Source organism: Budorcas taxicolor, chromosome 10 (assembly GCF_023091745.1).
Source record: "Budorcas taxicolor isolate Tak-1 chromosome 10, Takin1.1, whole genome shotgun sequence".
NCBI classification, from domain to species: domain Eukaryota; kingdom Metazoa; phylum Chordata; class Mammalia; order Artiodactyla; family Bovidae; genus Budorcas; species Budorcas taxicolor.
The window spans coordinates 81404135-81430523 of record NC_068919.1 but is presented as its reverse complement, the minus strand read 5'-3'; the positions used below and the strand labels follow the sequence as shown (position 1 = coordinate 81430523).

General features: G+C 43.4%; 1 protein-coding gene across 1 annotated transcript in view; it reads right to left on the bottom strand.

The window, feature by feature from the left end:
• The window catches only part of SIPA1L1 (signal induced proliferation associated 1 like 1), a 138237-nt gene that overhangs the window by 50277 nt on the left and 61571 nt on the right, over window positions 1-26389 (bottom strand). Inside the window, exons 7-9 of the mRNA XM_052646386.1 lie at window positions 21665-22238; window positions 20770-21044; window positions 12499-12768 (exon numbers count right to left, since the gene is read on the bottom strand). Of these exons, the coding sequence (XP_052502346.1) occupies window positions 12499-12768; window positions 20770-21044; window positions 21665-22238 (1119 nt within the window). The remainder of the gene's footprint in view (window positions 1-12498; window positions 12769-20769; window positions 21045-21664; window positions 22239-26389) is intronic.

Genomic DNA, 26389 nt, shown 5'->3' with positions numbered 1-26389 from the left:
AGACCTAAGAGGCAGGAGTTCCATCCCTGGGTCAGGAAGATCCCCTGGGGGAGGGCATGGCAACCCGCTCCAGTATTCTCGTCTGGAGAATTCCATGGACAGAGGAGTCTGGTGGCTACAGTCCATGGGGTCACAAAGAGTCGGACATGACTGAAGCAACTTAGCACGCATGCACAATACAGAGAAACTTCAAGTACAGTTTCATTTTGCTGCTGCTTTGCCTTTCTTAATGCGAAGAGGAGGTGTTACATAAAGATGAAAAGAAGGGGGATGACAGCAGAGATGTGAATGCTGTTGGGGCCAATGCAATGTTTGGGGGCCTGAAGATTTTTTAACTCTTTTTGGGATAAACAAGTAACACCACTGAATTATATTCATGGTGCTTCTACAAGGAAGTAACAACAAGATTCCATAGCCAAAGTCAAAATGTAACTTTCACATTTATATTTAGAGCTTGCTTTTCTTACCCTGCTCTCCAAAACGTACATTAAAATATCTTATGCTACTTCTCAACCTCAGCTCTTTTATTTGGCAGATGTATCAGAAAATTCTACTTGGTTACTGGAGTTATCCCAAAGTGAAAAAACAGCATTTCCAGAAGGCCAGCATTCATTCCCAGGCCTTTTCTGCACTTAAATAACTCAATAGTGGCATTGTTTCGGACTGTCCACACACACAGAACACACATATAGCAACTGATGGAATGCCACCCAAATGTTTTTATGACTCTAGACGTATGTAGGGCAGGCAAAAACAAAATAATAATCAGAATTAGCCCTTATTCTGATGACTTAGTATTCTTTCCAAATACTCTGAATTTGATACCAGCTCACAAATATTACTGGAAAACAGATCTCGTTCAGGGAGTGGGAGGTTCCTGCCTGCCTGGCATTGGCAGTCTACTGCCAGAGACCACGGCTGATCATTACTGAAATTTTGGCTGGTTGCTGTCTTGATGCTTTGAAAAAGAGTAACCCCCAAACTGGCTCACAGAGGAAGTCAGCATGCTAGCCTCTTGAACCTCCAAGCCCCTGCCCCCAACTCCACCTGAGGGGATCACAAGTCTTTTCTTTTCTTTTGAGATAAACATAGATCTTTCTACTTTCTCTCAGTCTTAACGAGCCCCTATTAATGTCTGAATAGGGTTACAGGACTAAGCTGAATATATCTGTCACTTGCTGTGACATCTTTTGATTTTGTGGAATTAAAGAAATAATCTTTGAGAATGTTATGCTCACAGTTAGAAAGGAAGTATCTAAAAACCTTTTTAGCATTTATTTCAGTAGATTCTCTTCCCTACATTTTTATCAACTTAGCTGAGAAATAACTAAATGTTTTTAAAGTAACCAATCTTAAATTTTCTCTATGGCTATGACTTTCCTCTGCAGAAATAAAACACTGGGGGCTTTTGGACTGTTCAAAGAATGCAGCAATTGAAAAAGTCATGATCATCAGACCGACAGACAATACTCCCATAGTCTGCAGGACTACACTCAACGCCAGCTTTCCATTTATATGCAGTACATTTCATTGCAATGAAAGCAGACAGTTGACTGGAACGGACATTTAGGAAGAAATGGTCCAAGATCAATATCAGTTCTTCATTTTTCCAGAAGCCTTCTCATGTCAAGATAAAAGGGAGAAGAGAAGTGCCAAAAAAAAAAAAAAAAAATTCCAGCTATCTAATGAAATAACCCACATCTCACCACACCCTCCCCATGAATCAACTCACAGGACTACACATATGATGTTAATATTGATAGGCTCTTATTAAATTGATCTCTGGAGACTGATTTACCAATTTATGGATAAGGAACTCAGTATCTGTGTAATTGATGCTAAGTTTTTTTCCTTGCATAGTTATGTATGGGTTCAATTATGCCCGTTTCCTGCCTTTTACTCCAAAGGGATAGCAGTGCTTGGATGTGTCCAGGGAGATAAGGCCCTCTGTATCTCAAGTGCAAACAGCGGAATGATGGCAAGAACAACCAAGAGAGTTTCAAATAGCAGCGATGACTGACAAATTAGATATCCGAGTCCATAATTAAGCACAGCATTTTACCATAACTTAGCAATTAAACGCTATTCACCCAGAGAACAGGATTCGGTTCAAGTCTGTCTTTAGGAATGCATATCAACCGGGATTCTCCCCAGAATTCTGTTAAAAAAAATTCTCTAAAATGATTCAACGTAACATCACTTGGCTGCTGTATTCAGACTAGAGTTTGAACAAGTTGTGTTCGAATCCGAGCAACTCACCCCTCCGTCTTTTCGTCTCTTCCAAACTTTGTGAACCAGAGCTATCCCTGGCTTTCTGACCATACAGTTCCTACCAGCTATTCAGACTTGACCACTGAAATCCTGTTCTGATGAGCCTCCTGGGACAAGATCAGTTTACAACCACGAGTAACTCTGGTACAGTTAGGAAAGTACCACGGTTCATCACACTGAGATAAACGGATCATCACTTCCCAGTTGCTGGCAAGCCTTCAGAGGTTCACAGCCCAGCACACATCATGGGTGCCTCCTGAGATGAGTCAATTTTATATCTAAGGGTGACTCTACAAAACAGAAGATAAAAACGGGCTGCAGACAGTACCAGCTACACCATTTGTGGGGCCCAGTGCAAATGAAACTTCAGGTCTCCTTGTTCAAACATACTAAAACTTCCAAGACAGCAACAGCAGAGCATTAAACCCAGCATGGACCCTTCTAAGTGTGGGGCCCTGTGCACATACCTGAAGCTGCCCCTGACTGCATGTGGCTGGGCCCCCTTAGCATGTAAACATGAATACATTTATCTAGCAAGTATTTCTTTTTTTTTTAAGACCTAGGTTTTTTTTTTAATGATATATTTTTAGTAGTGAAAGTGAACGTCACTCAGTTGTGTCTGACTTTTTGCAACCCCATGGACTATATATATAGCCCATGAAATTCTCCAGACCAGAATACCAGAGTGGGTAGCCTTTTCCTTCTCCAGGGGATCTTCCCAATCCAGGGGTTGAACCCAGGTCTCCTGCACTGCAGGCAGATTCTTTACCAGCTAAGCCACAAGGGAAACCCAAGAATACTGGAGTGGGTAGCCTATCCCTTCTTCAGAGGATCTTCCCGACCTAGCAATCAAACCAGGGTCTCCTGTACTACAGGAGGATTCTTTACCAACTGAGCTATGAATGCTTTACATGAAATGCACGTTAATAATCTACAACAAAATCAACTTCTATTAGCTTACAAATACTGGTGATTACACATTTCACTCATTCTCTTTGTCACTTTTTACTAATTCTCACTTTCAAACTTGTCAAGTATTTCTTCAGTACCACCTATATATGGTGGTAGATTTCATGCTTTACATGAAATGCACGTTAATAATCTACAACAAAATCAACTTCTATTAGTTTACAAATACTGGTGATTACTCATTTCACTCATTCTCTTTGTCACTTTTTACTAATTCTCACTTTCAAACTTGTCAAGTATTTCTTCAGCACCACCTATATATGGTGGTAGATTTCATGCTTTACATGAAATGCACATTAATAATCTACAACAAAATCAACTTCTATTAGCTTACAAATACTGGTGATTACTCATTTCACTCATTCTCTTTGTCACTTTTTACTAATTCTCACTTTCAAACTTGTCAAGTATTTCTTCAGCACCACTTATATATGGTGGTAGATTTCATTCTTGTGACATGGTGGCTAAGATACGGGCTCTGATAGTGCTCATCTCAGCGTCACTATAAACCAGCCAGGACCCTGCACAAATGATTTCATTTCTCAATCCCTGGGCATTCTTATCTGTAAAAGGAGTAAACAGCAACCAACTTACTGGGTGGCTGGGCAGATCAACTGAGAAAACTCAACATGAGGGACTTTGATCAGAGTGTGGCACAGAATATGAACTTAGTAAAAAAAAACAGCTGCCTATAGCTCTTAAGCAAAATGCAAGTAGAATGTTATTGTCATGAGGGCAGTTCAAACTGAATGCAGAGGCAGCTCAGGCAGGTTAGAGGTCAGATCCTATGGGAAAAGCAAGCTTTGTGAGGAAATGCACTTGAGATTCATTTTGTAGGAAACAAAGGATTTTCACAGAAGTCCAGAGTTAGGACACAGGAACAGGAGGGCGTATGTGGCCACCACAGCAGTATCTTTGGCTGGAACAGTTGACACGGGTAGGATATTGGTGCAGGCTGTGACCAGGAGGACAAATGTGTCTGGGAGGGTGGGCCCACGTTTGGTAAACTGAGGGAGCACAAACTTCATCTATTAGGCAACAGGGCAGCCTAGAAGGTTCTGCAGCAAAGCAGTAGTGTGGTCAGAGCTGGCCCTGCAGCCCCTGAGATGGCGGGCAATGACCAAATACTCTTTTATTTTTTACCAAGGCCCAAGAGAACTGATGAAATGAGCCTAAAATTAATGAGATTTCATATAGAAAGAATCTATTAGCCCACCACAAATACTAGCCTCTTTAATTTTAATTGGTTCTTCCCTCCACCGATGTTCAAATACTTCATGAAGAGAGTCACAACCAAATCCTTCGGTGAGAATAAATTAAGTGGTCTCCTGGAGCATGCTAGGCTTTTAAAAACTGGAAGAAACTAAAAATAAACTCAATCCCATTGCATTACACAAGAAAAGGGATGCAGAAGCCAAAATACAGCATGCGGTGATGGCCTCTGTGCTGCTGTGCACCTTCCTCAAGGGGTCTCTGAGACCCCCACCCGCTCTGTACAACTGTCCTAAACTTCTCTTTTCACGCCCCCTCAGTCATGTCTGACTCTCTGCAACCCCACTGGCTACAGCCCACCAGGCTCCTTTGTCCGTGGAATTTTCCGTGTAAGAATACTGGAACGGCCAATATTTTAACACCAGGCGGATGGCAGACTGAGGGATCTCCACGAGTGGAGGCAGACCTCAGCCAGACTGGCCATTATCCCAGGTTCTCAACAGGAGGCTTACTGAAAATGTCACACTGATGACCTTAGGCGGGGCGGGGGGGGGGGGGGGGGGTCTAGGTAGCTCACCTGTCTTCAGTATCACTAATTTCCACATATTTATACATGTGCGGTGCAATCGACAAATCCTAAAGAAAAACGTCAGCTATTTCAGATATAAGGGAGCACTCCCTTATAAGGTATAAGCATTACCACTGTTTTCACCCCTGAGTTATTTAAATTCCTGATGGTAAATGTGTCTGTGTGGGGTATGCGCCCTCATCGGACAAAGGGCCTAGGTAGGACTCCTGCTGCCTTCTCACAACAGTGAGGGCCACAGCAGGACACGGGCCACATCTGGCTTCTGGGGAAGGCCTGCCCCTTGTCCGCTGTGGGGGTGGACAAGGGGTGTTTCTGGAGGAAGCCTCAGGGCCCTTCAGGCCCTTCCCATAAGGTGTGAGCAGGCCAGGCCTCCCTGGGTGGTTCCTAAGGCAGAACTCCCTTAAAAAGGATAAGAGCGCAAGACCCGACTGCTGGACACATTCAGAAGAACAACTCTCTGACACACAGAACAATACGCCCACTGGTCACCTCACTGCTCTTCCCAGAGCACACCACTTTTTTCAAGCTCATCTCTCAGGCTATTCCAACTCACCGGAGGGTTTTTGCAGCATTTCCTTCCACAGCTGCACAGTTCGCCATGACTGTTCCCAGCACAGCAGGCCTCGTGAACTCATCCTGTCTCACCCAGGTTAACCGGTGCTGAAGATGGCACAACCCGCTCCTTGGAAACACACTGACTCATCACATGCATGGCCTGGATGCAGGCCAATCTGCAGACTGACTCAGGAGCCCGCTCTGGCTGGCTCTACCCTCACCTGTAAGTCCCCAACTGGAACTAGAGCCCCCTTTCACCCCCAGGCAGCTGTGTTTAGAAGAGCACCCACAAAACACCACCAAAGAAGACAGCAACCACCACTTTCTAAGACTCACTATGTGCCGGGCCAGGCCTGTCCGACGAGCTCAGATTGAACAGAGTAACTACAGTACCTTGGCTTTACAGTACCCTGGGCTTGTTCCCTGGGTCACTCTATGGTTTGTAAAAGAAAGGGAGCTGGGAGGTGTGCCAGGCTCAGGCCACTGCGTCCCTTTTCTGAATGCCTGAATAGAAAGCACCTTCATACTCTAATCTAAAAGTGTGTGAGTGCGTGCTAAGTTGCTTCAGTCGTGTCTGACTCTTTGGGACTCCATGCGCTGTAGCCCGCCAGGCTCTGTTAATGGGATTCTCCAGGCAAGAATACTGGAGTAGGTTGCCATGCCCTCCACCAAGGGATCTTTCTGACCCAGAAATTGAATCTGCATCTCTTGGGTCTCCAGCATTGGGAGACGGGTTCTTCACCACTAGTGCCACCTGGAAAGCCCTCTCTAAAAGTGTGAACTTGCAAATCATCTAAAGTGAGGCCAGTGGGGATGCCAGAGTGCACTCACTCCTTTGAAGAGCTGGGGCAAAGGAGGGTTAAGAGCCTGGTGAGTTTAAGTTGAGTATAGCTAGCTCTCTGCTTTCTACCTTATCTTGGCTGACAAATAAAATAGGCATAATTCAGCTTCAACCTAATTGAAACCAATGATAGGAAATTCCATCAAGAACAACTCACCTTTCACTTTGAGTCAACAGTAGATAGCTTTACTCACAATATACCTTTTATACCAGGATTCTAAACTTAGTCAATAAAAAGCAAAAATTCTACTTAAATCTAAGCTTCAGTTCTATGGCTTTATCAGATTATAGTGTTTCACTTTTACCTGCTTTTTTATTTTATAAAAATGAACTGATTTACCCAGTGTCCATTAATGGATGCATGGATGAACAATGTGGTATATACACACAGTGGAATAGTACTCAGTCTTGAAAAGGGGAAGGCTATGGACTGCATGTGCCCCTCCCCACACCCGCGAGCATGTGAGCTCAGTTGTGTCTTACTCTCTGCCCACCAGGCTCCTCTGTCTGTGGGATTATCCAGGCAAGAATACTGCAGTGGGTTGCCATGCCCTCCTCCAGGGCATCTTCCTGACCCAGGAATCAAACCTCTGTCTCCTGTGGCTTCTGCACTGGCAGGTGGATTCTTCACCACTGTGCCACCTGGGGATCCTCCCACCCTCACTCCTCATGGAATTCATGTGTTGAAATCCTAACCCCAGTGTAATGACATTAGGAGGTGGGGCCTTTGGAAGGTAATCAGGTTAAGATGAGGTCATAAGGGTGGAGCCCCCATGACACAATTAGTGCCCTTATAAGAGGAGCAAGAAACCAGAGCCTCCTCTCTCTGTCACGTGAGGACACAGCAAGAAGCTGCTTTTTTACAAGCCAAGAAGAGGGTCCTCACCAAGAACCACACCTTTTGGAACCTTGATTTTGGAATTTCCAGATTCCACAAGTAAATGTCTATTGTATAAGCCACTGAATCTATGGTATTTTGTTACAGTAGCCTGAGCTAATAAGCAAGAAGGAAAACTCAACATATGCTACAACATGAATGAAGCCTGAATACATTATGCTAAAGTGAAATAAACCAGTCCCAAAGGACAAACAGTGTATGATTCCACTAACGTAAATTTTCTATTTATGTGAGGTACCAAGACACTCAAATTCACAGAAAGTAGAATGGTAAGGGCCTAGGGGTGGGGGAAGGGGAGTTTTTGTTTAATGGATACTGAAACAGAAACAGAACTATTTGCGTTTGTTTCAACAATATCCTCTAGGCACGCTCTTCATGCCCTGCACAGTGCAGACATCTGCAGAGGAGGGTATCAGGGAGGCTGCAAGTGTAGCCAGCTATAACTCTGTTTAAGAAGCAACACTCCATCCAGCTGCTGAAAGCTAAATGCAGTGGAAAAAGGCGGAGAGGATGGCATCCAGGTAAAATGCAAAAGGAGCATTGGTTCAGTATGATCTGACATTAAATATTTATAGAAAGCTTGGCAATACTTCATCTACAAAAAGGAGAAAGGAAAATTCTTTTATATGCCAACATGCCTGTTGTTTATGCAAAGCCCCTGATATACTTAAGCTTTTCTGAGCACATTAACACAGATCAGGGTTTTATTACTAATCCCATATTATGTTTAAACACAGTAATGTGTTAAATTCAGTGTACCACAGCCAGCTAACTTAATTTCAGTACTGTCCTTACACTCAAGATTAATTTGAGGCCAAAATAGAGATTGCACCATATCACCTGTTTTTGTTAAACATTAATTTTATCAGTTCTTGATGCTTTTGAATTGTGGTGCTGGAGAACTCTTGAAAGTCCCTTGGACAGCAAGGAAATCAAAACAGCCAGTTCCAAAGGAGATCGACCATGAATATTCATTGGAAGGACTGATGCTGAGGCTCCAATACTTTGGCCACCTGATGCAAGGAGCCAACTCAGTGGAAAAGACCCTGATACTGGTGAAGATTGAGAGCAGGAGAAGGGGGCAGCAGAGGAAGAGATAGTTGGATGTCATCACCAACTCAATGGACATAAGTCTGAGCAAACTCTGGGAGCTGGAGATGGACAGAGAAGCCTGGCATGCTACAGTCCATGGGGTCAAAAAGAAGCAGACACAATTTAGCTACTGAACAAAAAATAATAATTCTGTCAATAAGAACTTCTCCCACAAATACCATAAAATTCTATACATGAAAGGCCACCTAGATAGCATAAAGCTCCTATATTTAAACCAAATCTAATCAGACTTTATTCTACTTAGATGGCAAATGGGTCATCTACTCCTATTGTATCAGTTTTTCTAATCAATGTATAGAGAGCAAAATTCAGTTAAATAATTCTTGTTAGAAACTCCAAATAACAACACCTTTGAGTTTGTCATAAAAATTGTGAAAAAGGATAATCTGTTTCACAAGTATTTTTTAAAAATTGTTTCTAAGGACCTTTAATTCTGGGAACTTGCATACAATTCAAGAAAACTATGCTTCTACAGGGCTTCCCTGGTGGCCCAGACGGTAAAGCGTCTGCCTGCAATGCAGGAGACCTGGGTTCGATTCCTGGGTTGGGAAGATCCCCTGGAGAAGGAAATGGCAATCCACTCCAGCACTCTTGCCTGGAAAATCCCATGGACGGAGGAGCCTAATAGGCTACAGTCCATGGGGTCGCAAAGAGTCGGACACGACTGAGCGACTTCATTCATGCTTCTACAAGCAGTAAACTAGGTTTCTACAAGCAGTATATTCAGTTTTCATTTAAAATGAACTGTGCTGTGTCCAGTCGTGGTGAATGAAGTAGGCAGATTTGTGTAGCATGTGCCAAGTAGGCTTGAGGTGGCTGCACACTTCATCCTAAATAAGCTGGTTCTTTACAGTTTAATACAACTTGCCTGACCTGGGGGAGAAAAATAAATGAAACAAACCAACCACGTAAAGGCAATACAGCTGACTCTTGAACAATATGGGTTTGAACTGCATAGGTTCACTTCTACAGGAAATTTTTTTCATTACATATACTACTATGTTCATGACCTGCAGACCTGCTGAGGATATGAGGGTTAATTACAGGACTTGAGTAGCTGCAGGTTTTGGTATCCAGGGAGGTTCTGGAACCAATCCTATACTGATACCAAGGGACCATCCTTTAGTCTCAGTATCAGGCTTATGCCACTATTGGCAAGGTAAGATTCAAGGAATGGCAGACCACGGCATCAGTTTTGACCACTTGTGATTCATCTGAAAGGTCCGTATCACTCTACAGATGGGCCAGGTACAAAGGCAAATGGTGGTACCCAGAGGCAGGGCTGGGATGAAGGGGGAGAGTCAGATGGGGAGGTATGGCCAGCTAGGAGCATCAAGTCCATGTTGCAGTAACGTAATTTGTTCTCAGTAGAACTAAGAAGGGAATGCTTACATTCTTTAGTTTTATTTTACTATGTTTCATGGAGGAAATGATATTCTCAGGTCTATTTTATGACTCTAGGTCTTAATGGAGGACTTGGGAAGTATTCCTGGTATTCGGAGTCTACTGAATACTCATTCAGCAAACAGCAGCAATATACAGTTTCTCAAACAATACCTTCTGTGTATGCCTCAAAGTTAAAACTTAAATAAGAAATACTGCTTTACTGAAAGTTAGGAATGATGGGACAGGACATCAAACTCTTAAATTTTTACAAGAGAAGAACAGCCATCTAATTCCACACCCTTTAAAATGAAGAGGAGACAAATAATCTGAAAATTTAGAGCTTAGCGTTTACAAACCCTCCATCGTTAGATCTGAAATCCTAGTCCAGTGTCTTAAAGGATATCTGACACTAAGAGGACTTAGTAGAGGTTAAATTTTCCAAAAGCCATTGGTAGCCTCACTTCTGCCACTTTCGTCTTATGCCTTGGAGAGCCACAGGGCTACTACTTCAGTCTTACAGGGGGAGCATGAGAATTCCCTATCCTTTGGGTAGAGTTATGGGAAAGGTACACACAAACACCCACAGAGAGAACTTCTATAAATGGAGTGATGCATTCTATAGCACTTGCCTGCATCCTAAGAGGATAATAAGCTACAAAAAATATTTTCACTTTCAGAGGTCAGAACATTCAGCCATAAGCTTTAGTTTCTGTTGCAGAAATTAAATTCAACATGGAATCAAAATACATTCTGCTATTTTATTATATGGGATATCATATAAAATAACATGAAACTGATTTCACTCATAAAATCCTGATGATTGTCTCTGAAAGAAAGAAAATAGCATTGAGAGGAACAAAAGGTCCTTCTCTAAACAACAGTTTCCGAGGTTCATCTTTCAAAATGTGGGCCAAATCATGAATTCCAGTTAACACACACCTCAGAGGGAGCCAAGTTTGGAATGTGCAGAACAAAGAATTTATTCAGCGATTACTTGGATGCTTTTCCTTCCCGAAAATAATGAAAGCAAGAGGAGTCCAGATGGGAATGTAGCCACTCTGGGAGAGGAATCTTTTATTGAGATAAATAGCAAGGCTCTGTAAATAAATCCCCAGGATTACATGAGGAATTTTAGAAAGACAACTATAGTTTTTTTTTTGGTTGTCTGTTTTGATCAGATTATTTCTACATGGTATTCTAGTATTTCTGAAATAGTTAAATGACAATGTTTTATGCTTTTTAAGATAAAAGACATCATAGTGTGGTTTTGAAAACCTCCAACTTTCTGCTCTCAGTCTGAACCAATGACTTCTGAAGCATCGCTGGGACGTTTTCCTTGGCGCCCTGTTCTGGCTGGAGTCAGGCTCACATTTTGGCTCCATAGGGACCTTTCTTCTTCCCACAGCAGCTTCTGGAACAGAGACTTCTCCCTGCCAGCTCTGAGGGTTCCTGATCCCCTCTATAGTGTGGGGACCACAAAAACACGCAGAGATGTGATCAAGACAAGCACAATGATGGGGAAAAGGCAGTGCGTGCAGACGGAAGCCAGCTTCTTCTAGCAGAGGACCAGGTCACTGAGCCAAACTGCAGTCGAGGCAATTTGGAGAATCTGAATTTATAGTACAATGACTTAAAATTACGCCATCCATTTGTATTCACATTTTAAGAGTACTTACTCTATTTTAATATTTGCCCTAGGTTCTTAGTTCACAGTGCTGCATTTTATTGTGAATTTGAGACAAAAATGTTAGGGGATCCCTCAATCCCCGCTCCTTTTAACTACGTTACTCAGGACTGAGTGTTCTAACATGCACTATTTTCTTCTGCATTCAGAGCAGTGGAAAGTATGTTTGTAGTATACTAGCAGCTTTCCCTTCTCACAATTCTTTATAACAAAGTAACACATGGCACCCCACTCCAGCACTCTTGCCTGGAAAATCCCATGGATGGAGGAGCCTGGTAGGCTGCATTCCAGGGGGTCACGAAGAGTTGGACATGACTGAGCGACTTCACTTTCACTTTTCACTTTCATGCACTGGAGAAGGAAATGGCAACCCACTCCAGTGTTCTTGCCTGGAGAATCCCAGGGACAGGGGGACCTAATGGGCTGCTGTCTGTGGGGTCGCACAAAGTCGGACACAACTGAAGTGACTTAGCAGCAGCAGCAGCAGCAGCAGCAGCAGCAGCAGCAGCAGCAGTGGCAGCAGTGGCTTTCCCTTCTCACAATTCTTTATAACAAAGTAACACGAACACAGACACCCAACCAAAAACCTTCAGTGTTGCTACAATCATATCACTAATCCCCTACAAGTCAAAGACTGTCAAAGATGATGATATGGTCAATGTCACCTCAAAGAGACTGCCAAGTTCTAGTTCATATGGCTCCTAAGTGTGCAATGATGATTTCCATTGGTACCACAGCAAAATTAAAGAGCAAAGCCCAGATGCCATTACACAGGGCCGAATGCTTTGCCGGAACATATCTTCATTTATCCTGCTGGCTTTGGAACGCTACCATGCTTTGAAGACCACTAGTGCATGCATCGCAGTTTTAGTTTTTGATTTCTAGTAAAATATGGGCAGCTCCAACACTGGTACTTCTGGGCCTGGAGATATTTAAATCTGGGGCAGAGATTCAGGGCAAACCTAGGAAGACACACTCACCGCCTCTCCAGTGGGCGCCCATCGCTAGAGATGCTGCGGGGGATGTTGGCGGCTCTTTCCGGAGGAGGCATCTTCCCGTCCGCCTTCCCGGCGTTCAGCCTTGAGGTCATGGGACTCTGCACCTGGGATGGGACTTGAGGCGAATGAGGCCCCTTGTTGGCATTCCTTTGCCACTTGTTGTTATTTCGAAAGGGAAACTTGAATTCATAGGAAACCCCTTCGTTCATTTTGTACTCCATCACTGGCATGCGGTAGGTCTCAGAGCAACTCCTAGGGCGAAGGGACAGAGAAGACACGTCAACCTCGCTTCTGCTTGTTGGCAGAACCACACGGATTCTCACGAACAGTTAAAATGCAGCAAACGCTTCAATTTCGGTTTCAAACCATCTTTCAATCATGAGGCCTTACAATCATTTTCCTTTCAAAAACCAGAATCCTTGGAAGCATTATACCCGTATTTTCCTTTGCTCAGTTCCAAATACTGGACCTGAGGTATGGAATCTTGGACAGACAATGAGACCTATGGTCACCCTGGCGAGGGTGAGGGTATGGGTGGAGCAGGGCTAGAGTCAGCACTGAGACCTGAGGAGGGAAGGTTCCGGGACACTATCTGGGCGGGGGGAGCAGACTTCTAAGATGGGGCCTCAGAGGAAACAGGCGGCTTTCCATCCTTAATCACAAGGAAGCTTTAGATCCTTCCCTTATGATTAAGGATTGAAAAGGGTTTCAAATTTCTTGGGATCCCGACAGTCAAAAATAAGTAGGGAGAAATCTTGAAATCCAAACCAAGAGCCAAATTTAGCTCAGGAGGAGAAAAAAAAAAAAGTGCCACTTATTGAAATTAGCAATTATCAAATCAAAAATTATCAAATTGCCAGGGAACAAAGCATACTCTAAAATCAGGCCTCCCTCCCACCCCCCTGAAAGCCAAAAATCTCTCACAGCAAGGCTGTGCCCAGGCAGCAGCCTGAGTGAAATGAATGGTAGGCACACAACTGTTTCCCATCATTTTACCCTCTTTTTGTGCCATCACCCCAACCCCCAAACCTTAAGAAAGGAGGAACCCATTTTCTAGTCCCTTTCCCCAACCAACCAAGGAAGGTTCAATTCATTACTGACTTGACTGATACGCAAATTACTGGGGAAAAAAATCTATTCTCACCAAAGCATTAACTCAAACTGTGCATTTGAATTTCATCACAAAGTGAAAAAAAAAAAAAAAGACTTTTTTTCTTAAAGATGTTTTGAAGATTGAGAAGCATGTGGAAAAATCTCGAAAGCAAAGGTTAAGAGTAATAGCAAAACAGTCCTTTAAGAGGAAATTTAGAGGCAGCATAAGCCAAGTATGTAATTTTTAAATGTCCAGCAGACACATTACAAAAGCAAAATGAAACAGGTGAAGTCAATTCAACAATACGTTTTATTTAACTCAATATATCCAAAATGCTATCATTTCAACAAGCGATAAATCAGTATTTAAAAAATTAACGAGACATTTTACATCCTTGTAAATTTGGAGTGTATTTTACACTTAAGAGCACAGCTCCTTTGGGACCAGCCACATTACAATGGCTCTGTAGCTACAGGTGACTCACGGCTCTTGTACTGGACAAGCACGTCCATAGAGCCTCCAGCTGAAGGCCTGGTTTCGATCTGGGGAAGGGCTCTTGTTGGTGGGAAAATGAGTGTGATGGAACGGTCCCCCCTTCTCATGACCTTGCCTGTGTATTTCAGGGTAAGACTCCCAACAACCACAAACGTACTCTCCCTCATCCCCATGACAGCCACAGGTTTTGAAAAGTGCTGCTTCTGGAGCACATGGATTTGCTGAGGTCCCTGAGATTCCCTGGTGGCTCAGAGAGTAAAGCGTCTGCCTGCAATGCAGGAGACCCAGGTTCGATCCCTGGGTTGGGAAGATCCCCTGGAGAAGGAAATGGCAACCCACTCCAGTACTCTTGCCTGGAAAATCCCATGGACGGAGAAGCCTGGTGGGCTACAGCCCATGGGGTCACAAAGAGTCGGACACAACTGAGCGAAATCACTTTGCCCTCTTCAGTCTCAGCCCGAGCCTCCAACGGGCACCTCTGCTTGCAGCTTCTTTGCCACTCCCTCCGACTCCCGCCAAAGCCTAGGTCAACCCTAATCCGACCCTATGCCCAAGACTCTGCTGTGCCCCTTTTATGCTTGGATGACAATGGCTTTTGAACTTTTTGGACCACAATCTGGGTAACAAGTACATTTTACACAACCATAATTACTCACAACCCTCCTCTGATAGCTTCCATTCTGGTATATTCCGTGTTAATCCATTTCATTAAAGAAAAAAATACACTGGGTACAACCTCCTAAACGGATTTCATGATCTATTTAAGAGTTATGCCCTGCAGTTTGGAGAACACTGTATGGCCCACTTGACATTACTTTCAGAAGTTCTGACTTCTTACATAATGAACCCTTTTCTCTGAAATGAGGGATTATCACCTTAGGCTCTGATAAGTATCCAGCTTTGATTCAATATTTCTGACAAAAATATGCCATCGCCATGTGGTTGGCTGTTAACACAGGTGCTACTGTAGTATATATGAATCTTTTCATTTTTGATTGTACATTATCTAGGGTTCTGAATCAGGAAATATAATACAAGAATGTTGTAGCTTGCCAAAAGAATATTAACACAAATTTATGATAATGCATGGAAAAGTTTCTCTCCACCTCAAAATCATGGCAAGCTTTGCTTCTCCTCTGCTATGGTCTATTTAACTTATAAACTCAATGGACCATACCATCTACGCCCCTTTCAGTTGGCTGCTAGGAACCAATACAAGTACAGAATACGTACCGAACTTTACCATGTATCCTGGGGTATTAACTTTTCAAAAATTTTCCCCTAGGCCATGTTTTCAATTTACCTTCCCCGTTTCCCCACCCCCCTTCCACACATACACAGAGATCCCCTCACTAAATTTTAATTCTATACCTTCATAGGCTGATTGCAGCCCATACTGCATCAGGATAGAAAAATAAGTAAATAAATAAAATAGGAACAACAATACCAAATAGACAATATCAGCTTTGGGGCTGTAGCTTCTTTGTAAAATGAAAGACTTGCAGTTGATAATTACTTTATTTTCTTCTAGTTCAAGTACTCTTTAAGCTGCATCACATTTAAAACTAAAACTGGTCAAAAGATCCCATTAAGCCGGAGATTTTATCTCCTCTAGAGTCTGTACTTCATCCCCACCGCTCTTAGCATATTACTAGAAACCTTCTGCATATTCCATAATTATAGAATCAAGTATGATAAGGCCAAAGCAGGGAGAGAAGATGCATTTACAGAGCCTGAAAAGCAAAGATTTCACAGAGCTAAACCCTTGCCATCCTGCCACTTCTGACTGCCCTCCAAGGCAGCAGGCCACCACTAGCTTCTGCTCCCTTACTCATCTCTGAAAGATATAAGAATGATATGTGGACTGCAGAAGTGGGCAGTACACTGGAGGACAGAGATAAAAGCTGGCTTTTCATGACATGCACGAAAATTCCCAAAGGGATCTGTGTTGTATTACTCCAAGTAAAATCTGGCGTTGAACAACAAAAACTCTTGATGCTTACAGCTCATGACTGGCTAGCACTAATCTGGCTCCGCTATAACAACTCTCAGGTCTGAGTTCTGAATAGAACGTCACAATACTGGACTCTTGAATCAGAAAAGTTTGGTGCTTAGAGACAGCTATGTCTCTAATAAACCATGTGATTTTGGCTTGGGGAAAAAAACCCAACAATTTCTTTGAACCAAAGTTCCTCATCTAAAAAACCGAGAGGTTGAACCAGATGGTTTCTAAAAGCCCTTCTCACTCTAAAGCAGGATGCTGCTGCACTTTGCAATACTTGTTTTTTAAAATGAGGAAAAAACCTTTGTAATCGATTCTTACTTAAAAAATAATTTGGTCCCTTTAGGTAACTTGTTTTTAGCTTTTCCACTTGAATGGCCCTTGATTGCTTTCCTCAGGGAACTATATACTCAATTATTTTGTAGTAATCTATGAGGGAAAAGAATCTGAAAAAGAATATATATATATATGTATATATTAACTGAATCATGGTGCTGTACATCTGAAAATAACATTCAATGTAAATCAACTATGCTGCTGCTGCTGCTAAGTCACTTCAGTTGTGTCTGACTCTGTGAGACCCCACAGACGGCAGCCCACCAGGCTCCCCCGTCTCTGGGATTCTCCAGGCAAGAACACTGGAGTCAGTTGCCATTTCCTTCTCCAATGCATGAAAGTGAAAAGTGAAAGTGAAGTCGCTCAGTCATGTCCGACTGTTAGTGACTCTGTGGACTGCAGCCTACCAGGCTCCTCTGTCCATGGGATTTTCCAGGCAAGAGTACTATATTTCAATTAAAAAAATAAATCCCAAGGCTGGTGGCCCTCAGCAGAATGAAGGCCCACCACTCCCATGCAATACCATTCAGAGCATCACAACTGAATCCACTATCTAGGTATTTCTCATCTTGCCACAAGAATGACGGCTCAAGTCAGCAGTCACAGACACCAAGACATACAGCTGGTTATACACTCCCACTGGTGATGGACAGGGCGGGAGGTCCCTCCAGCAGTGCGACATCTCACCCCCTGGGGGGAGCCTTCCGGTGAAGTCCACAGCTAAATCCCAAACCTGTTTCTGCCAGGACTGCTTCCATCATGCCATCACCCTAGTTGCCCACGCTCATTCTACACAGTTACTAAACCTCTGCAACCCTTATTCTGCTCACGGTTTCAATGGAAATGAGGCTGCCATGATGACTTAAAAAAAAATCCAGTACATAGTAGGGCCTCAGGAATTTTGCTTTACCTCCCCTGTCCCATCTTCTTTTTAATACACTTTCCTATGGGAGAAATCATGGAGGGTCTGCTTATTTCCTGAGGACAGGGAGAAGAGTTGGACTTTATAGGTGTTGCTGAAGCCCCATTTTATTGTTGTTAAACTGGCCTTTTCATTAAAAAACAAAAAACTTAGCCTTTCTAAAACTAGTGATGCCTCCATGTTGGTGATTACATACAATCCCCACGCGAGAGCCTGGGCCCTGTGATCCTCGGGTCCAGGGCACCCTGAGAAACACGCATGTGGGAAGGGTGGGCAGTGTGCTTCCAGGAGGCCCGCTCTTCCTGGCCCTAGAGCAGCAGCACAAGCTGACAGGGGGGAGAGTGACTAGTCAAAGAGCAGAGTAATTAGCTGCGAGCAAAACAGTTGTGGGAGTGTGAAGTGCGGAGGAGAGGGGGAAAAAGTGACAGAAGAGCATTATCTTATTTTGCTGAAAACTGTAGCAAGGTATTACTGCTTCAGCTGTTCCTCTGAAGTTATCTCTAAGGGAGGGAAGGGGAGAGCGGGCTTCTGGTCCTCCGGAGGCATGCAGGGCATCATTTCAGACCCACATAGGTCAGTCGTGGCATCTCAGGTGGAAACTCTAGTGAAAGGGCCAGAGTGAATCTCTGAGGCCGCGGGGCTGTGCAGTGCGCTAATCAGCCCCCCATCCCACACCTTCCCACACCGAGGCAGGTTCCTAACGCTCTTCTGTCCCATCACTGCCGGCTCCACGGCTACTAGAGGATGATAATGATGCTCCAGAAGCCGTAAGGGGAGATGAAGGAAAATACAGCTCATCCACAAAGGCTGTGCTGGAGCTGGTCGGCCTTGGTTTGCAGGATCAGACTCTGAGCATCTATCCTGGGTGTGCATTCAGGGGTGACATACTGGTCACTTGAAATCAGCCACAGTGGGAATATGTGCACCATGGGAATCAGCAAATACTACAAACCAAGGTTCTTTCCCCCAGAAAGCCAGTTTACCAGCATATCCCTGCTTCCACTGGTACACAGGGAAAGGATTTCTGTCCCAAGCATACAAAGCTAAGAGACTGGATTCTCAAGTTAGACCTGGATTTGCCAGATGAGGCTGCGGAGTTACTAGCCTTTCTGACTGCGGGTTTCCTTTAACTAGGAGTAATATTAATACTATTACTTCACAGGGATGTTACATGGATTAAATTTGCTAATCCATATAAAAGTACTTTTTTCTAGGGCCTGGCATATTAAATTAATAACTCAGCAAATATTACTTGTTTTTACCAATACACCACAGCAAATATATCTAGTCTAGTATTTTGCTGTAGACAAACCACCTTCTGTCATGGACCCATCTTTCTATGCCCAGACTTGTGGCTCAGACAGACCCATCTTTCTAGTAACTACCATTCACAGTTCAATGTCAGTAATGTTGCCATTCCATCCCATTTCCTCTCACATACACATCTATTTCCCTCTCCCCATGAATCGAAGAGCCTAGAAACACAGGGAAAGACCCCTGAGCACACAGATGGCGTCTGACGATCAACAGGCTTCCTTTTGAGTAGATCAGTCCTTAGACCAGCCTCTGTAGCTCTGTACTGTGTGTACCTAAGGCTGTCAAGTTACACGAAAAGTGAAAGTCGCTCAGTCGTGTCTGACTCTTTGTGACCCCATGAACTATTTAGTCCTTGGAATTCTCCAGGCCAGAATACTAGAGTGGGTAGCTGTTCCTTTCTCCAGGGGATCTTCCCAACCCAGGCCTCCCGCATTGCAGATGGATTCTTTACCAACGGAACCACCAGGGAAGCCCAAGAATACTGGAGTAGGCAGCCTATCACGCCTCCAGCAGATCTTCCCGACCCAGGAATCGAACCGGGGTCTCCCGCATTGTAGGTGGATTCTTTACCAGCTGAGCTGCCAGGGAAGCCCAGGCAAGTTACACAGCTTGGTTATTTTCTCCAGTTTATAAGTGCCTGTTTAGACATATAGACTATTAAGTAGACAATTCACAGGAGAGACTATGGGATGGAAGACAGGCCAAAGAAAGAGGAAGAGGATCACAGAGCACTTGGGGAGTGCTGCAAGGACCTGGTTGCCTTTCCGATTGCACTCAAGAGTCATTCTTGAATTATAGTTAAGCAAAATACTTAACATTAATACTATGTACTTGAGGAAATGAAGGTAGTTTCAGAATAAACCCTCCCTGCCCTCGAAATAGCTAAAACAAAAAGCTCTGGATAAAATTTTGGTTTCCACGGAAATCTAGTCATCAGAAAGGGAGCAGTTCTTAAAACTATGAAAGAAGGGGATTTTCATCACATTCTGACATCAGTGCATCCACCTAGGAGGTACGCAGTACTAAACACTATCCTCAGCACAGTCTGGTCTGTAACACTTGGTCTGAAGAACTCAAGTACACCGATATTGCCATCGCTGCTTACTTTTTCCTTTTAAAGGGCGCAAATAACCCATCCTAACTGTTTACACATTCTACCATCTGACATTCATGAATCCATAAAAGCTCAGGTGCAGGACTGGTCATGTTTTTTGGGGAAAAAATAACAGAAGAATATTGTCTTGGCCTCAGGAAGCCTAAGCATTAATTGCCAAAGCTTAAGAGAAACTCTTAGAAAATAATGTGTTTAAACCAAATTAACGGATTGAAAAAAAAAAAAACAAACCACACACTAGCAAAAATAGCATGTGCATGCTCAAAGGAGAAAAGAAACAGTTGATTAAATCTGTTCCATCAGGAAATCTCCCCAGAGACAGAGAAATTAAATTTTCAGGAGTGCTGCAGGCTTGGCAGAAGCTGGGAGGGGCGGGGAGCTCCTGGGCTCCCCTTTGTAAAGTCGGGGAACTACACTGCCCCGGCATCACGAGCAGGACCAGTTTGTCTGACGTTGACTTCTGACACACGCAGATGCACTTAAGAAAAAGCTTGGAAGTCACATTCAGCCCTCCAGGCTGAGACAGCAGGGGTCAAAAACAGTACTTCAAGAGTTTGGGACAGCAACTGGCTACATGGGAGATGCAGGAAAATCAGGGTCACGGAACACAAAAGAAATGCGTTTGACAGTTTGTCATGCTGAGTGTCTCTTAACATCAAATATTCCATGTTTCTCAGCTACTGGTGCAAGATATTTAAAGGGTATATTTACCAGACTTCTCTGTCTGTGACAGTGACTTTATATACCCAGAGGTGTAAATCCTGGGAATGGTCCAAGCCATTGGACCAATGGTGATTCTTTCCAGCTGCTGTTGCCACATGCTTAAAGGGAGCTGTGTCCTGAGCCAGACCTTCCGTGGAGGGAACTTTCAGCATCGCCTGTAACCGAGAGCTCTTCACACGCCCCCCTACACTCCTACCCAGTTGGGGAATGTTCTCCATGGTACATCAATGGCCCTCGACTCTCAGACCTACCTCCGCGGGGTGCAGTCATCATGTGGGGGGATGATGACGACCTTCACTGTGACCGATGTTCTCAGGAGGTCGATCATCTGCTCGTGGCTCAGAGTGGCCACGGCCACCTTGCAGATCTCCACCAGCCGGCTGCCCTGCCTCAGCCCTGCCTGCCAGGCATAGCCGTAGGGCTCCACATCTGCCACGATGCCCTCATAGTTGACATGGAAGCCGAGCTGTCCCAGCCCATTCCTTCGCAGAGTCATCTCCACCGATTCACAGCCTTTTGACACGAACTAGACAAAGACACAAAAGATATCACAGTCTGATGAACCCACTAGGGTCTTAAGTGGTATGCGTGGACAGCCAGGGTTATTTCTGAATACCCTAATGCCAGCTGAAGAGCAGGCTGGTTATTTTGCCTTCTCTAATCTCCATTCATTAGGCCCAAAGGAACACACTTGTTGCGTCCAAAGAACTCAATGGCTTCTCTGAAGTTACAAGGAAACCTCTAACAGAGACCTACAGGGAGCTGGCAGTGAAGAAAAATGGGTGTTCTGCTGTTCATTTTGCCCTTAAGACATTCAAAGCAGCAGATACTCAATCCAACAACTGTTTTCACCAGCTGAAGCAGACTGGCTGAGCTACATCATCAGTTACCACGGCAATGGGATCAGGTCACATGCAAATGAGTTTCCAACAAAGATGCACAGTCAATGTGTCTTCCCCCACTTGTTCTGCTACTTGTCCAGCTGAAAAAAATGATGGGAAGCGAGCATGACATAAACTCTGGGTTCCTTCCCACCATGCAGGGAGTTTTCAGAGAACCTAATAATAAAACAGGACGGGCTTCTATAACTTGGCTCTCGCCTGCATGGAAAGCTTGATGAAAGGGAAGTGGAAGAAAAACACTGACCTGAAGCCTTTTGACAATCTCTTTGATGTCATCATTATTAACAAAACTCTCCACGGACACACATTCGCCTCGCTCGTAGAAGATTTTGAGGCTGGCGTCGGTTGAAGTCCACCCTATCACATCTCTGCAGGAACAGTTGAAAACCACACTCTTTGTTTCCTGCTCGATGAGGACGATGAACTCACTGGAGACCCCAAGGAGGCAGTCTATCTCCATCGCCTTGTTGTAGTCCTTGGCCCGGACGGCCCACACGATGGCTCCCATGCTACTGAGCTCAGCTCCTGGGTATGGCTTGGACTTTTCCTTCTTTTTGGAGGCCAGAGAGATGAACGGAAACTTGCCGGAGGGGTCGATGGGGGTGTTGGTGACGTTCTTTTCTGCCAGGTCTTTCAGGTACTCCTGGCGGGTCCGCGTCGCCATGGCCCGGAACTTTTCTGACTTATGAGCAGCATTTTCTGCATTGATCACTTTGGCCAAAAGGAAGTCCCTGAACACATTTGACTTAGGGAAGGTGACCCCTTTCGGGATGGGAGGTCCGAAAGAAGGCACATCTCTGGACCTGGTGACAGCCACACTAAAGAGACGAAGATCAGTGAGAAAGAGGCTGGTCAATATTTCTCAGACTCACAGCAAGAGAATAAAATACATTTTCCCAACGACAAAGATATCTTTCAAAAGGAAAATAACTGTCATCTTCCCACAAGAAACAACATACCCTTCTGCTTAACATGAGCATACTTTTCCATTCAATCATATTTAGGACTTAGGAAACAACATTTTTTCTAGGTCAAGATACCCAAAAACTTAAGGTAAAAACTTTCATTAACAGGTAGTAAATCAACCATAACTCCAAGAAAAAAGATTTAACTGTAATATTCTTTACAAGAGACAACATTAAAATACTTAGTGATTATTCCCAAGTGGGGAGGGGTGGTTACTATAAACACCTTTCAGAACAAGTATAGGTTTTATAGGGGCTTCCCAGGTGGCTGAGTGGTAAAGAATCCACCTGGCAACGCACAAGACATGGGTTTGATCCCTGGGTTGGGAAGATCCCCTGGAGAAGGAAATGGCAACCCATTCCAGTATTCTTGCCTGGGAAAACCCATGGACATAGAGGCCTGGTGGGATACAGTCCACGGGGTCACAGAAGAGTCAGATATGACTTAGTGACTAAACAACAGCACAGATTCTGTAGGAACACAAATACAGTCCCCATTTGAGACAGGACAACCACCGAAGTCATCTTCTAATGCAAACATCCAAAGATATGTATACAAAGAAGAGGAATGGATTAAAAAAAATTAACCATATTATTTTTTCCTATGTGTCAGGCCTTAAGCAACCAGATCAAAAAGCATGAGGGTTTTTTTTTTTTTTTAATTCTGTTATTAAACTGCTTTGGCTGCACCAAATAGCTTGCTGGATCTTAGTTCCCCAAGCAGGGACTGAACCTGGGCCTCAGCAGTGAAAGTGCCAAGTCCTAACCACTGGACCACCAAGGAATTCTCCCCAAAGCATAATTTTAAAATGAAACTTGAAATTTAGATAACAGAAAAGGATTATAATTTTTAGGTGGTAATACCAACAGTGCTTTACAATCATATTTTTAAATGAAGCTATTCTCTGGTCTAAATTCTCTACTTTTGGTATTTGATTCTGACAATTTGTAAGGAAAATATGTTCCTTTCCCCATTCCTTTAAGCAAGACTGAGATGAGAAAGCCTGTTCCAGTCACTTCCTTTGCATCTGTATTGCTGAAATTGGGTGCAAGACAAGGGTCTACAAGTATCTATACTAATCTATTACTTTTAATCTCAAAAGGAAAAAGACTTAAGTTTTTTCTAAAACAACAACAGGAATTAAATGAAAGTGGGGCGGTTGTGTGTTTTATATCGTATTTCAAGATCTCCTTCCAGGACCTGAGCAAAATTTGAGAGGACTGGAAATGATGATTCTAACAGATCAAACATCCTCTTTTCAAATTATCCAGTTATTTAAAAGAGAATCAATTATGCAATTGTACAAAGAATACAAAATCTGTTTCTCTAGAATTCTCAGACTCAAAAGGACATAATCAAAGAGCACACAACTTTCAAATTAAACTTGCACAATTTTTTCTTTATCTCAAGGGCTTGCTTGAAGATACTTGGCTTTGCTTTTCCAAAAATGATTATTGCTCGTGAAAGTAGGATAAATAAATAAAAGTCAGCATCCTCAGGAGACAAATTATATATTTTGTCAGAATATGCCACAAGATGGCCTATTTCTGAAAATGGCTTTTTACAAATTTATTAAAAAAAAAAAAAGACTACCTAGTTCATTTCATGACAAAGAAAGGTGGCAGGCAACATTCCATTTTCTAACTGGAGATGAGAATTCACAGAAACCTCCATCTGTACGATAGCTAATTACATCAGTATTAGAAAGGCAGTTTTTCCTGTCTAATGTGAACTGTCTGGCTTGAATGCTGACAGCTATATAATTTTAATTTGATCTTTTTTTTTTTTCCAAGTCAAGCAGATGATGCGAAAATCCAGATTCACTTGCTTTTCTAAGAGGAATCCCAGAAGGACCCAGAAATACTTAATATCTTTCCTTTTTAAATGGACAATTTCTTCTCTTGCTAATTTCGTATCATTATTCTCAAGAAACAGCAGAGATTTTATTTTAAACAAGGAGAGAAAAATGCTTAGCAGAAGGTGTTGATATGGGCACCATCCATCCACTTGCCCCTTAAATTCATGGGTTGTCTAATAGATCTATTTATTAGCTAATAGAACGTTAGACAAACATTTATTGAACACCCTCCAATAATTAGAAGACTCAAGAATGAACTATGAGGGAAGAAACCTGAACCCTTAACATATAATTATCAGTGATTCATCACGGTAGGGAAGTAAATGATACAGACACTAAAATCAGCTTTGCATCATTAGAAATAGAATCCTTACAGAAGAAGATGAGGAAGATGATACCCTAGAATGCTCTTTTCAAACAAAAGGCTTTATGTTGGGTAAATCTAACTTTCAAGGTTTTCTACAAGGTTAAAAGCTCATTAATTTAGATGCCACCAATTCTGAACTCTTGATAATAAGGTCTGTTTTAAGCTAAGTATAAAGAAATTTTTTTTCTTGCCTTCGTAAGAAAAGAAGCCTTTCTAGAATTTCAGTGTGCTATAGATAGATACTTGAGATGAATTAATTATAAATGGCTTTTGCTATTTTAAAAAGCACATTCCAAAGAGCTACTTGGCCATACTTAGCCTAGTATGCAATACTGTATCTCTTGAGAAATAATACATTCTTTAAAATCATAGCCATGCCTTACATGCTCAGCACTGTCAAGGACTAGGAGGGTTATCTACTCAAGTGGGTTATCTGGATGACAGACAGAAGATCAAAAGCTGAAAGGGTTATGGAAAGTTAGCAGTGGGTGGGGGGAGGATACTTAAGCGAAGTCAGGGTTCCTCCAACTCTTGTCAACAGAATCTTGAGTTTCATCTTAACATTCATCTTGATTTTACATTCCACTGAAGAGTATCTACATTCATTTTAACACAAAAATCTGTTCTGTTCCCCTCATCTTGAAGCCACTGAGGGACCAGGAAGGTGTTTTCTTTCACTCTGTCGTTTGACACAACCCTGAACCTCCGTTTGAACAGCTGGTACACATTCTTCACTTCTCCAGGAAACAGCCTCGGAGAAGAACAACAATTTTTCCAGAGCTTGTCAGAGTGAGCCAGGATGGGAATCTGAGCTTCTGGATAACTGGCAGTGTGACAAGACCACATTTACTCCCTGCTATGTTTTTAAATTTCCCTGGGTCTATGTTTTTAAATTTCCCACTCTTAAGGTGCTTGCGAAAGGGACCATCTGCAAGAGTCACACAGCCAAAGAGATCACCATTAGGCCGCTGCCAGCGGGCCTGGGCCTTTGCTGGCATCAAAGACCTTGGATGAAGTCGCAAGCTGATACATAGGAATGCTGCAGAGACATCTCAACAGAGGTCTCAATGAAACAGTGAGAAGAGTAAGACTTCTGAAGAACCATGGCAACAGCAATAAAGAATGACATTTAAAAGGAAGGGGACTTAGCATCAAAACTGTCGAGTTTAGAAGCTCAGATCAGACTGCCAACTTGGGGAGCTTTCCAAGAAAGCAGACCCTAGCAAAGGACAGGAAAGATGAGCAGCAGAACAAATGGGTACCCACCGTCCCCTCCTGGGGGATCTCTACTGCTAACAGTCTTTAATCACCAACACCTGACTATATGCCAGGACCAAGGGCGGATGTCACAGGCTCAGTCTTCCAGAAGGTCAAAGCCTGGTGTGGGGCTACCTCTCCTGGGCTGAGCACTCTCCTGGAGAGAGTTTGGCATGCTACTGGAACACTCAGGAAAGATACTTTATCCAGTCCCGGGAGGTCAGGGAAGCCCTCCCAGAGAAAAGAAGAGCAGGCATTCCTGGATGAAGGCAGGCCAGGGTGTGTGTGAGAGGAGGCACTCTTGCCCAGAGAGTGGCATGTGCAGAGAGAAAGGGCTGTTAAGTAGCCCCATGATGGGGAGGTAGGGGGTGGGAATGGGAGGACTGAGAGAGGGGCCAGCGGACGCTGAGGGATAAGAGAGGCCAGACCTGAAGGACTCCATGTGGTAGGCTATGCCAGGGAGTCTCAACACTGCCTAAATGGTTTTCAGCACCAAGAGTGACATTTTCAGAATCTTGTCA